Below are 14,329 nucleotides of genomic sequence, written 5' to 3'. Positions count from 1 at the left end.
GCATACAGTTCTAAAGTAATCCAGGATAAGCTGCGATGTATTTGTCAAAGTCAAAATGAGAGCATAGTTCAGCTGGCTCCATGTGCCTGCAGCAATGGCGATCGGGGGAGTAAAAAAACAGAATGAAAATCCTTTTCCTGTTTGTTTGGGGGTGGGGGAAGAGGGTGGGGGAATCAGCGCTGCATCCTGGGATGATGACACTCATCACAACAGCCTCTATGGTTAGTTGCACTGTGGGATAGCTTCCCACATTGCACTGCTTTCTAGTTCGAATTAAGGCTGGCCAGTGTGGATGCAAGAAACCAGCACAAACATTGTAGTGTGGACAGTCTGCAGCGCTTTCTATAAATCGCTTTCTGTAATTCGAATTAAGCTAATTCGAATTAGTGCTGCAGTGTAGACATAGCCTAAGAGGTAGTGGCAGACAGCAGCAGTCTAAATGCTTAAAGAGTCAGTTTCTATTTGCATGCCCAATTTACCCACTCACCAGGAGAAAGTAATTGGAGATTTGCTCTACTCATAGGAGTTCAAATAATGTTGCTGTGGATCTTGATATCTTAAAAGAATTACCTTGTGCATTCTTCTGAATACTCTTTTTAGTAGAGGATTTCTCTTCATGTGCTGCTTTGACCATCATATAGCAGAAAGATTCCACCCATGTGTGAACATTTGTTATAGCATTATATTAAACTGTAGCATTAATATTCCCTTACTGGTGTTGTAGGTTTACAATTCTGACTTATTTTCATGTGAAGTTTTGGAGTTAATTTCAAATTGGAACTGTAGCCTCAGTCCTTAGTAATAGAATGGATCACATTGAAAGAGATCCTCTTTAGATATTTATAGGATAACAGATCCAGAAACAGAAAACTGATTAGGCTTATAAAGAACAAATCATGGTAGACAAACTTGTTGATTGTATTCTTCTTATAGAATTACCAAGTTAATGGATGGAGGGAATATAGTAGGTACATTTAGAATTGAATAAAACATTTGATAGAATATCTTTTGGTTTTGAAAAATTCAAAATGGCTTGTTTTGGAGCACATTCATCTATATTGAATCATAGAATCATAGAATATTAGAGTTGGAAGGGACCTCAGGAGGTCATCTAGTCCAACCCCCTGCTCAAAGCAGGACTAACCTCAGCTATATCATCCCAACCAGGGCTTTGTCAAGCCTCAGCTTAAAAACCTCTAAGGATGGAGATTCCACCATCTCCCTAGGTAACCCATTCCAGTGCTTCACCACCCTCCTAGTAAAAAACTTTTTCCTAATGTCCAACCTAGACCTCCTGCCCTGCAACTTGAGACCGTTGCTCCTTGTTCTGTCATCTGCCACCACTGAGAACAGCCTAGCCCCCTCCTCCCTGGAACCCCCTTTCAGGTAGTTAAAGGCTGCTATCAAATCCCCCTCACTCTTCTCTTCTGCAGACTAAACAAGCCCAGTTCCCTCAGCCTCTCCTCATAAGTCCTGTGCTTCAGCCCCCTAATCATTTTGGTTGCCCTCCGCTGCACTCTCTCCAACTTGTCCACATCCTTTTTGTAGTGAGGGGCCCAAAACTGGACACAATATTCTAAATGCGGCCTCACCAATGCCGAATAGAGGGGAATAATCACTTCCCGTGACCTGCTGGCAATGCCCCTCCTAATGCAGCCCAATATGCCATTAGCCTTCTTGACAACCAGGGCACACTGCTGACTCATATCTAGCTTTTTATCCACTGTTACCCCCAGATCCTTTTCTGCAGAGCTGCTGCCCAGCTCGTCGGTCCCCAGTCTATAGCTGTGCATGGGATTCTTCCTTCCTAAGTGGAGGACTCTGCACTTGTCCTTGTTGAACCTCATTAGATTTCTTTTGGCCCAATCCTCCAGTTTGTTTAGGTCACTCTGTATCCTATCCCTACCTTGCAGGGTATCTACCACTCCCCCCAGCTTAGTGTCATCCGCAAACTTGCTGAGGGTGCAATCTCCCCATCCTCCAGATCATTAATAAAGATGTTGAACAAAACCGGCCCCAGGACCGACCCCTGGGGAACTCCGCTTGTGACCGGTTGCCAGCTAGACATGGAAAATATTGAAAAATGATAGGACTGTAAACAAAGAGTAATGATTTAGTGCATTGCTGGGCATATAAGTAGAGTGAAAAGCTACAGAGCAGGCAACATTCCTTTAGATCCTTCTGTCTTTTCTACTGGATATACAATCCAGGGGCAAACCATATGTCCTCTTCCTACCCCAAGAAGTTATTTCTTACCAATCAAACTCTTACATTATGTCAGGCTTATACAGAGTATGGCCTTATTTTGGAAAAGGACACCCTTGGTAAATCAGCTATTGCTGAATATTATTATTTTTTATTTGTATTACTGTTGTGTCTAGGGGCCCTAGTCATAGACCAAGACCCCACTGTGATAGGTGCTATAAACACATAGAACAAAAACTGGGGGAGAAGGCAGAAATCAAATGAGTTTCCAGTTTTATTTATATGTTGGATGCCAATAGGGACAAATGGAAACCATTTGTGAAATCAAATGCTGACGACTCACATGTATTAAATCTCAGTTGTGGTGGAGTATGGATTATTGTGAGAATTCTGTTTGTATTTTGGACTGTATGACATTGTTTGTGAATTCCTGAATATTCTAGATGTGACAATATCCCTTACTGGCTATTTTTGTAATGGAATATTTCTATGGCATTTTCAATTTAAAAAAAAAAAAAAGGTAGATAAGCTAGCCAATAGCCGGTAGTGTTTCTACCTGTTGTTAAAGCCAATTTAGATACATTTTGTTTTTTTGACAACTGACTTGTTAGATGATTTTTTTTCCATTACAAAATCTAAAACAATTCAAAGCCAATTAACTATATTTTTGCCCTCCTATTGCTTAGTAGTTGAATCTTTATCTATAAAACCTTTTTTTAAAAACAAATATATTTTTTGCTTCAAGTCTAAGTTACTGTTTTTGCCAAATGTCAAGCTGAAGTTAGTTTATTTTATAGTTGTTGTAAACTCCTAAAACTATGCCTTATAATTAGGTGCCAGTGTTTTCTGGCAATGAAAACAGAGTAATTGTGGATTTCAAAGCTGTATATTTTGGAACTTTCAGATATGCATTATATTAATACAAAAATACGCATCGACGAACGTGGAATATGTAATCCTTTACAGTACAAAAATGCTGGGCACTGTGGGCCAGAGCCAGCTGCAGGGGAGGTGGGGGACAGATGGTGGGCACTGAAGGCTAGAGCCAGCTGTGTTCTGGGGAGGTGAGCAGGGGAGAGGCGCTGTGGATGCTGCCAAGAGCAGTTCCGAGCGATGTCCACTCTGCAGCATGGCAAGGTAGCCCTGCTGCCAAGTGCCCTGCCTGGGAGGAAACTGTGGCTGTTATGCCAAGCCCAGGCTTGTGTGAGATGAGAAGTTAGCAACGACTCTCAACAGCAGCTAGCACCCATTCTCTACCCTGAGCTCTGGGGAAGAGTCAGGTTTCTCTGGGCAGAAATCTGGAGGGCGTGACCCTGTGTGCCCCACCTCCCTCTGAACAGTGATTCCAGAAATAAAAGGTGATTCCGGAAATGAAGAGTCATTTTGAAAAAAATACAGAAATAGCAGCAATTTTATAGAATAGAATAGAATAGAAATGATAAAAAATTGTTTAATTAACAGCAGCTTTCCTTTATACCTTAGCTAAATAAAAATTTACATAACTATGAATATCATGCAATATGTTTCTGAAGCTAGTTTTTAGCATCTCTCCCTCAAAGCTGCAAGGATTCCTCTTTCTTTGAGAATTCACAGGTTTTCACCGATGACATCTCTTCATCCCTTATGGTTACAGAAGTGTCAGCAAGGACTTTTTTCCCTTTTACACAAAGAGATAGGTGAGAAGTGATACAGTCCAAGGAAAATTGTATTGAAACAATTTGAACTTTCATTCTACTTCACTATAAGCAGAGTTTAACTATTGTCAGAATTCATTATAAATATTGGTTTCAGTTCTTTTTAATAAAAACATAACAGATTAGAAACACTGCCAGTTTCAGTTTCTCCATAAATGAGTAGTGCTATATGTTTTTTTCCTGTGGAAACTTATTTTTATCACCAGTCTGGAACACGTATAAATTAGAACTTGGAGTCTGCAGCTGCCATTTGAATTCACAAGGAAATATAGATTCTATATTAATGTATAGCTGGACCATGTATATTATGATTGCCTCTGTGTTTCCATTCTAAACAACCTTTATTCAGTAGCTTTAGAACTTTCTCAAGCTCTTATTTTGCAGTGTGAAATGTTCTGTTTTGTCACAGTTGGAGAAAAATCCATTAAGCAAAAACTATTAAAGTGTATTTTTTGAGTATGGAGAAAGCTTGGTGAGGGGAAGAGGAGATAGTCAATTTTCTTTTAAATGGAAAAAATGCATATCTTTTTGGAACATCCTCAGTGAGAACAGGTATAAACTTGGCATTTGACTAGTATATCATCTATAGGTTATTGGTCCATTTAGACCAGATCACAAGGAGTTTAACACATGTGTATGCATGCATGTGCATAGTTTTGTTATACAATAATGGTTGTGTTTTATTTAAAAAATAAATAAGATCTTGCATCATTATGTTGGCACTGCACATAAGATGCATGTATAGTTGAGTGGAAATTCCCATTCATTACATAAGGATCTCTTAATGTTTTGCTAGTTCTGTACATGCATGCTGTAATATGTATGTGTATGGAATTAGGCTGAGCTCTGAAAGAATGCTGTTCCATTCTTTATTATCTGTGAATGTGTGCATGAGTTGAAGTTCCACTCATGAGTTGAATCCTAAGGATGAAAATAAATATTGAACAGCTGCTCCATTGATTGCACTGCCCAAACTGTACTATGCACGAGGGAGAAATTATTCTGCAAAAAAGAGCACAGCAAGTGGCATTTAAAGTAGCAGCCTTAACTTTGGCATTTCCTGACTTTTGATTGTTTCAGTTTGCAACCTGTATGTTGCATTGACACATACCTGCATGCACACTCTTACCCATTTGTATATATGTATATTTGCTTCTGGAGATGCTGTCTTTGGATACAGCTTAAAATTAAAGTTCTGATTGTTTGTGATAAAAGTAGCTGTGGCACTTTTCTATAGGAGGGATATTTTCTTGCTTCTACTTTGATTCTTTACATCATGGGAGAAATCAGATCAGGATTTCTCTTTCCAGCTAAAAAAGGCTGTTTACAGAATGAGTCTGCTAGCTCTCCCCCTGAGACTGTTTCAGAGAATAGACTCCATTCTTTCTTTGCTTCCTGATATGGATGGTGCTCTATCCTCAATTCCTTTCCCTTCCCTGCCTTCTACTCATGTGTTGGGTCTTGACTGTGACCCCGAATCTGACCACTTGTGTCTTGTGTCCCCTAGGATTCTGTTCTATTCTGTGTAGGTTCTTTTATCGCACTCATCAACATAGTATCTGATCAACTTGAAGTAGCACATTAAGCAACATGACTAACACCTGTCGTGTTTTCTCTCATCTTCTTTCTAGGGGGAGAGGTGTGTGCAGTGCAGTGGAGTGTTTTGTTTTGAAATTCTAAAAATATAATATATATATATTCACTCTCTGCTGTAGACTCCGATTGATTTCAGTGAGTTTTGGGTCAGAACCTTACAATGTTTGACAGTCTGATCTAAAGTAACAAGCTAAACCCAGCAGAATAAAATTATAAAGCCAATCAAAAAACTCACATCATATTTATGAACTGACCCTCTGGCTTTTTTATTTATAGGAGCTGTGCATGTGTGTATGTTAAAATGTATTAAACATGATATGTACTGGATGTTAGCATTTATTCTTGTGCTAGTTTAATAAGCCAAGTGAATTTGAGACACAACATTGTCTACTCTGTTGTGATTTTTGCAGTTTTGTAAATTTTCAAAGTATATATCCTAATGAACTTAGTGCTGGTGAAAGCTGTTGGGTTATCAGTGCTGGTATCTAAATCCTCTATACATACAACACACAGTTTCAGGAACAGTTTTCTTAAACTGCCCTGGTAGTAGTCTTCAATCCTGTCTTGGCTGGACCACCTCAGTGGTTGTTCACTTTCTGTGCCTATTCAATATGTAACATCTCTTCAGTTCTGATTTTTAATGTTAAAGAACATGGATGAACTGCAGTCTAGAAAAGCATAGATAGTTACTTTTCAAAACTTATAAAGAAGATTAAAGTGGTAGTTAAATTCATTATGTATATTTAAATTATTTTATTGATGCTAAGGAATTCTTCATTTTTCTTGTAGGTATGTCATGTTGTTATCATGCAAAGGATAACTTAATGTGCCGCGATGTTTGTGAACAGGTAAGCTTGCTTTAAACTTGAACAGTGGCAAGAAATTTGGTTCACTTCTGAATTTATATATTCAAGATTTTAAGTTACTTGAAAAGTGGACTTGAAATTGATAAGTGTTTCACTCCTTAGAAAAATGGTTATATTCAGTACATGTAGACATTGAATATCACGAGAGATCTTGATAGTCTGTGTAATAGTTCTTTATTTTAATGAACAGATTTTAACTTTTAAGGCCATATTCTTCCCTCTGATATATGCATAAACTCACATTGAAAATAAGTGGGAGATGCATGTGCATATTTGAGGTCAGAATTTGGCCAAGAAGCATTAAACTTACAGAGGTGATTCACACTGATTTCTTAGTTTTCCTTTTACCTCCTTCAGGATCCTATGTATTATAGTTTTCCTCTGAATGACTGTGAATGTAAAATCAGGAGCAATGTTGGATACCATACTTTACTCTTCCTACTTGTTATCCATCCCTGTGGCCCACAGCCCCTAATCCCCTGCATGAGCAATCTTGGCCCTATAGAGCCCCTGGGGTGATACAACAGGCGAGAAAACCTACTTCCATTGGCCTCTCTGAGTTAGATCTCCCTTCCCTATGTAAACTCGTAAAGTGACCTGAGTGACAGCTGGCACAGACTCACACTGTACACTAGGAAGAACAAGAAAGTGAGGAAGAGCGCCTGGAATGAAGGAACACTTGAAACCAGCAGCAATCTTCCCTTCCTCACTTCATGAGGCAATAGATCTCTCTACTTCCACTCAATTTGATGATTTAAAAATTTTTCATAGCAGATACGTTAGAAGTCCCTGGAGCTAATGCAAGAAAAATCACGTAAGCTTCTGGCCATTCTGCACTCCTTCATACCTGGAAGGCTGACCATGCCAATTAATATGGGGCTATTGGAAGCTTATTTTTTTCCATAGTGACTAATGGATGTGAATCATGGGAAGTTAATGCTGTTGGCAACAAGAAAACTGAAGCCTTTAGGATGTGGTACTGCCAAAGACTCATGTATCTTCTGGATGGAAAAGAAGAGAAGAGCAGAATGAGGAGGGATTTGATAGCAGCCTTTAACTACGTGAAAGGGGGGTCCAGGGAGGATGGAGCTAGGCTGAACTCAGTGGTAGTAGATGAGAGAACTCGGAGCAATGGTCTCAAGTTGCAATGGGGGAGGTCTATTTTGAATATTAGGAAAAACTTTTTCACTAGGTGGGTGGTGACACACTGGAATGGGTTGCCCAAGGAGATGGTGTAATCTCCATCCTCAGAGGTTTTTAAGATGCTGCTTGACAAAGTCCTGGCTGGGATGATTTAGTTGGGGTTGGTCTTGCTTTGAGCAGGGGGTTGAATTAGATGACCTCCTGAGGTCCTTTCCAACTCTAATTTTCTATGATTCTAAGATGAATGCTTATGTAAGTAATATTATTGGAGCGAAGCAGACCTATTGTCAGAAATCATTAGGCATGAACCCTAGATCACATCAGGCATAGAGATGGAAATACCCTCAGTAAAGTTATCATAGAGGAAATGGTGGAGGATCATTGTAGTAGGGGATGATTAGAGAGAAGAAAGAGAGATGATATGTGGCAGATCATTGGGAGGTCAGTTGCTAAGTGCTCAAAACTAGTGATGGATTGAGAAGACTTCTTTCTGCTATGATGTCACCAATATTCAGACATAGATAAGTTGATTTTACTTAGTCACAGAGTTTAAGTCCAGAAGGGACCACCAGATCATCTACTCTGTCTTCCTGTATATCACAGGCCATCAACACCACTCAGTACCCTCATACTGAATACAACAATCAAAATTAGACCAGAGATTTACAGCCCACTCACTTATTACTGTGGGAATCAGCAAAAAAAAAATATGGCAGACTCTGGTATCTGGTGCATCTCCCTCTGAAAATATAAATCATGTCCTTTCAAGTGGGTTTGAATATCTTTACATGTACCCAGTTCCTGGATCTCTGGTAGCTGTGGCAGTGCATCCAAGGCCCAGATAACAGGGACCCCGAAAAATTACACCAAAAGACAAGGATATAAATAAACGAGATTTATTTTTCAGGAAAAATTACTTCTTGTCAAGCCTACAGATGAGCATTGCAAATTACCAGGCACTTCTGTCAAAATATGATTACTTTAATAGGGACAAGGTATCACAATTTGAGAAACTCCCTCAAGAACATAGGTAGGAACTGAAATCTGTTGTAGCTGAGGAACAATTGGTAGTTTTCATAACACTGCAGCACAATCACTGGCCACCTCCACTGATGTCCTGGGCTTCATGGTTACGATTTTCAGGAATATCAAAGAAGGTCAAGACAGCAATTGAGGAACTCCCATTTGAAGGTTGTGAGCTGTTGTATACAAGAACTGATAAGCCCTCCACACTCTGAAAGATTTGAGAGACACTGTCCATCCCTTCAAAGTCTCTGTCAGCTCATAGGAGAAAGCTAGCCAGGTCACAAAGCTAAAGGCCTTCCACCTATTACTGTACCCCAGAAATATAATTGGAGCTGCTGAGGAAGAATCACAGTTACTGTAGAATAAGTAACCATTCTTTCTTCAAAGGATTGTACACATATAGTCTGGTGATTACCAAGCAGTGACCCCAATCAGACGGTAGGTGCTGGGAGTCCTATTTAAATTATGATTGCAGGACAGCCTCTGCCAAAGCAGGCACCACATCTTGAGTCCTCAGCTAAAGAACAGTGCTGGGCAAAAGTGTGTACTAATCTCAATTTAGCTGCCCTGAAAATTTCTGAAATTGGTATGTTTCATGGAGAAGATGCATGAGACTTGGTGGAGTGGGCTCTAAACCACATGGGTGGATCTAATCTAGCCAACTCATAGTACGATCTAATATAATTAGATTCCCAGTTAAATAGTCTTTGCGTGGATTTTTCACTCATTACAGATGTGACAAACAGCCTGGGGGAGCTCCCTAAGGGTCTTGTTCTCTCAAGATAATATGGAAAAGTCCAAATCACATCAAGGGTATGCAGTTTGACTTCTGCCTGGTTAGAGTGGGGTTTGTGAAGGAAATATTTAAATGAAAATCTGAGAATGAGGTTTAAGGCTCCCTTTTGTCTTTAGGAACACCATGTAAGGTGGACCAGCTGTGAGGGCTTGAACCTCCCCTATCTTTCAAGCTGATTTTATAGCTATTGAAAAAGCCATTTTCATAGATGGTATAGAGAAACAATTGCTAGGGGCACAAATGGATATCCCATTAACGTTGCTAAGAGGATATTAAGGTCCTATGAGAGAGAGGGCTCCCAGACAGAGGGAAACACATAAATAAGGCCCTTGAGGAATCTGGCAACTGTAGGGAAAATGATTCTGGATATAAGAATGATGTTGCTGCTAAATGTACCCTTATGGAGTTGATGGGTAGTTCTGAATACTTTAGGGATAGCAAATAGAAGCTCCAATTCCTACTATTCTGAACTAAGAAAGATAGAGGGTTTGAGAGTAGGAAGGGAATGAAGCTGAATGTGGTGCCCTCTGTTGATAATCTTCAAGACCGAGTGGTTTGAAATAATTTGCTTCCAGGCCTCCTGAAAATAAAAAGATGGTTGCCAAAAAGGATAGCAGGGGAGAGGGAAGGAAGGGTATTCTCCAAGGGCTCAGAATACAGTTTTCAAGAAGGACAAACTGCTGCCATGAGTTGGATGTGGAGTGTGCAATAGCAAAGGGCCTTCTCTGTTGAAACTTTACATGGATTCCATAATCCACTTTTCTTCTCCATTATTATGATGTTCTGTACTGCTTGGATTCTGTATTGGTGATGTGACTGAGGGACAGTTGGGCCTGCTCCACACTTTATGCTTTAGGGTGAAGAGGCATGAGGGCATCCAGGATATAGGAACAGCCTCAGTGCTCATTGCTTGCCAAAAGAATCCAGTCTTTGGGCACATGCACAGAGTGGAATCCATACTCACTCTAAGATGGGTAACTGTTCTTTGTCTGAAAATATCATTTGGCTTGATTCCTTCTCACCTTGCCACCTGTCATGATTGGGAGAAGTGGAAGGAAAATTTTGAGTGACTCCCCTTTACCCTCCGACAAGATAAGACTGTCAGAAATATTAATTGGGCATCTGTTACATATATAATTTGGGGGAGATGTCCATTTTCTGCTCAATATCTTGGTGAGTGGTCTACCTTCTAGTCATCAAGGAACTGAAATGGTTTGTTCTAGAGGACACTGAGGCACTGGCAGTTGGTTTCAGAATGAGACTAGCTTGCCTGTGCCTCAAGAGGGCCAAAAAATCTTTGAAAGCTACCTGAATTTCACGCTCTCTTTACCCAAGGGTACAAATCCAGTCAAATAATACTTTCAGAAAAGTGGAACTTCAGTAAAGTAATTCCCTGCTTTCAGCCACAAGTGAGCAGGAGTGTATTTATACAATTTACCTTGTAGCAAGAAAGAGTGAAATTAGGTCCTAGCACCCTTGTTTCTCTCTGATTCCCCAAAGATCTCCGTATTATAACTTTTGATACAGTCTAATTTGTGCTTTTTAGTATCAACCTGATGCTGCTGAATGGACCAAAAGTTCCCAAGTAGAAGATAATATATTTGATTTTTAGAAACAAGAAAATTAATTTCCCTCTTCAAAAACAAGTGCTGTATGTCTGTAAGATTGTCCAGTCAACTCAAATTACAAATAAGCTTTCTTTATATATGAATGTGTTATGTACATTTGTACACAACTTTACTGCTAGTGAAAGTTATCACACAAAAAGTACTAATTAAATAAAACCAAGCTCTGAATTTAGGAAAGAAACATTAAAAAAGAAAAAGTCAAATTAGCTTGAATGTGTATTTATATTTTGTTTTCTAATTAGTTCTGATATTTTAAAAATGTGTTATCTTCTTATCTTTCTGTAACAGATTTTATCCTCTAAAAGTGATTCCCGTTTGAAACATTTGCTGCAGCGAGCACCAGAATATTGCCCAGAGTCAATGGTAAGCCTTGACTATTTTTGGTAAAACTTCTGAATCAGTATTGACAATCCTAAGCATTCAAAAATAATGAGGGAGGCTTCAAAAATCATGAGATTTGGCTTAAAAATTGAAATTTAAAGATGATAAACTTTGGGTTCATTTTATTTGCGTTCTGGGTTTTGATCCTTTACGGTTTGTTTTCAAGCTTTTTCTCTCGAAGTGTGAGGTCTAGAAAACTTTTAAAAATGAAAGCTAAGAGTCTCATTTAATCACATGATACTGGATGCTGCGTCTTTAAGAAAACACGAAATATCGTGAGACTTATGATGCAGTCAAAGAGTTGACAATCTTGCTAAATGTCCTGGTTCATGGAAATTACAAGAGATAGTGGAGTTTAAGATCTGTCTTATGTTGGAAGTAGATTTGTATATAATGAACCAGATTGTCTGGTGCAATATGGCTGCTATTACTTTACTTTGAATTGTTGGCAGCCAGCATTAATTTAGAGCACCCTTCATGTTATTTTAATTTTCACTTGGGGACAAGTCTGGCACACAGCCTGTCCAGGGTTGGGATACTGCAAAGGTGAGCTTTATAGCTGTTCTAACTGCTCCTAGGTAATATCTGAGAATCTGGAGCAATCTTTTTATTGGCTAAGTAATATTATGGTTCTCTAAATGAGTTATCTTAAAAGTTCTCTAGTTAATTACTAGAAAATTATATAAAGAATTGTTGTATCTTACTGCTTGTTCAGTTACTTATTATTTCTATAATAATGTAATATTCATATTAATTAATTAATCCAAAAGCCTTCTGCCTTGGAAAAACAGTAATTTTGCTTGAAGATTCTAATACAAAATTCTAATTTTCTTACTTTACTAATCAGTTTTTATTACTTTGTATAGTATCTGCATTATGCTCGGCTCTTGACAGACTAGTAAAGACCAAGCCCTTGGCCAAGAGAGTTTGTTTAAATGGAACAATGTGTAGGCCTAGGAATTCTTTAGTTCTAACATTCTATGGACCATCTTGTTAGAGTGCTCCCACTCATGGACTACCTCCCCTTCCAATTCACAAAGGCATGATTTTCAGTGTTTTATTTCTGTGGATCATCAACTGAGGCTTTCATATCCGTGGTCCACAGACCACTGTTTGAAAACTGATGGTGTAAGTAAAACATGGAATATGACAAAAACAGATTGCAAGATGGTGATGGCATTTGTGTTGATACCTTGCTTTTTATTTTACATTTTATTATGTTACACAGTAAATGCTTCTCAGATTGGGCAACTAGGGTTTATTGATATCATGGAAGAAAGTGTTTTCAAGAGTGCTTTAGAGTCAGAGATTTGGAGGTTCCATGTGAAGGCAACAACTGAATGGAAAAAGGAATGATCTAGCAATTTTGGGGGGCTAGTGTGTGTGTGGGAAGTACCGAATGGAATATACTTTATGAAATAGTAATAGTTTAAAAGTATGATTGTGCTTCTCAGCCAAGTATTTCATATCTGTAATGGAGCTTTGATAAAGAGAAAGCAATCTAGGTAACTTTCTCTTTAAAAAGCATAACAGTTTAGTTTAACTCTATGCTTGTTATTTTCAGACATTGCCTCTCCCTTTTTTTCCCCTTGATTTGCTGTCAAATTTGCATGGATGCTCTATTGATAATATTAGACAAAAGACTGACAGTTTACAAAGTGTGTTCCAATATAGCCTTCTGCTTGCTGAAACATGAATATATGACATTTTCTCTCCAAACCTCTCAAATGGTGGGGTGGAGGAGGCATTCTATCAACTCATTGGAGAATGTGGAATGCAGATACTGGCAGACTGGGAGGTCACTTGGAATAACTTAGAAAATTGCATTCACTGCAGTAGTCACAAGCAATGCAGTAGTCGATAAACTCAGTTATCTTTTAGGGAAAGGAAGGGAAGTACCTTTCATCAATGGCATGGTGACCAGTGCAGTGCTGGAAGTCAGCTTTTTCCCAAAATGGCAGCTGTATCTCTTTTTGTTGGCTCCTTGTCTGTTTTGATTTAGAGTGGAAGCTGATAGAAGGGCAGGGTAGAGAGAGACAAATGATCTTGACTATGTTAGCAAGGCGATATGTGTTTTTTATATACCTATGCAAGTATTAAAAAAAGAAATACCACAAGGAGTTTGTTCCTGTCAGGATTGGCTATTGTTTCACTATTGATGAGTAGTACTTTTACATCTCTTCTTGAGGAGGCACATATTGAGCATTCCTTCACTTGTCACTTTTTATCTCTTCAGTGTTTATCCCAGCATCCTGACCTGTTAGCACATACACTTCTGCTTCTATGGAGTGACAAGTGCCTCCATGGGTCCTTTGTCCATACCGGACAACTCCAAGATTTCTGTATCACCTTCTTCAAGAGCTACAATCTCAGTTCCACTTTGAGGCAGGGATGTTTCCACAGATCTGAGACACTCAGATCCCACGTCAATGGATCCAATATCAAGAGTTAGTCCCTACACTGGTCCAAGACATCTTATATGACAAGGAAGATGACACATCTTCACAAATCCATATTTTTTCTCAGGACTAGGAACCCAGAGGCGACTCTTCTCCAGATGAAAATTGTGGAGTAGCCTCAGTTCCCTCAATGTTTGAGGATGTTGTCCAGTTCAAAGAGTTAGTCAGCAGAATGGTTTCTACTTTAAAATTACCTTCTGTTTCACTGGAGGAAACTCCTCATCCTGTTTCTAATGTCCTGGGGAATGCCTCTTAAAAAGTTTCTCTGCTTCTTCTGAAGTGCTTCTTGTGACCTTTCATGCCCAGGGTAGCCACCTGAAAATGCCAAGATCAGGGCAGGCTGCAAAAGGAGAGCAGATTCTCCCAGCAGTGGTGGGTAACACTGAAGTTGGGCTTCCCAACCAGCCACAAACTGTGCTTCTGATTCCCCCAAACCGGTTATCAAGAAGCCAGTACACTAATACACACAGCCCCCTTTACTGCATTCCAACCTCTGGCTCCCAACCAGCTACTAGGTCCAGTAAAGAGACCAGTT

The 14,329-nt window shown here is 39.2% G+C and overlaps 1 protein-coding gene across 2 annotated transcripts in view; it reads left to right on the top strand.

Moving 5' to 3' along the window:
• The window catches only part of RECK (reversion inducing cysteine rich protein with kazal motifs), a 138,185-nt gene that overhangs the window by 14,161 nt on the left and 109,695 nt on the right, over positions 1-14,329 (top strand). Inside the window, exons 2-3 of one of the 2 annotated variants that reach the window (XM_067569862.1) lie at positions 6,285-6,343; positions 11,243-11,317. In XM_067569862.1, coding sequence (XP_067425963.1) covers positions 6,285-6,343; positions 11,243-11,317 — 134 coding nt within the window. Of the gene's footprint in view, positions 1-6,284; positions 6,344-11,242; positions 11,318-14,329 lie in introns of those variants that run through there. The other variant, XM_067569863.1, reaches the window with a different exon arrangement.

This window comes from Emydura macquarii, unplaced genomic scaffold (assembly GCF_026122565.2).
Source record: "Emydura macquarii macquarii isolate MOO-44397 ecotype Brisbane River unplaced genomic scaffold, CSIRO-AGI_Emac_v2 contig_2948, whole genome shotgun sequence".
NCBI classification, from domain to species: domain Eukaryota; kingdom Metazoa; phylum Chordata; order Testudines; family Chelidae; genus Emydura; species Emydura macquarii.
This window is presented reverse-complemented; position numbering and strand designations above follow the sequence as displayed.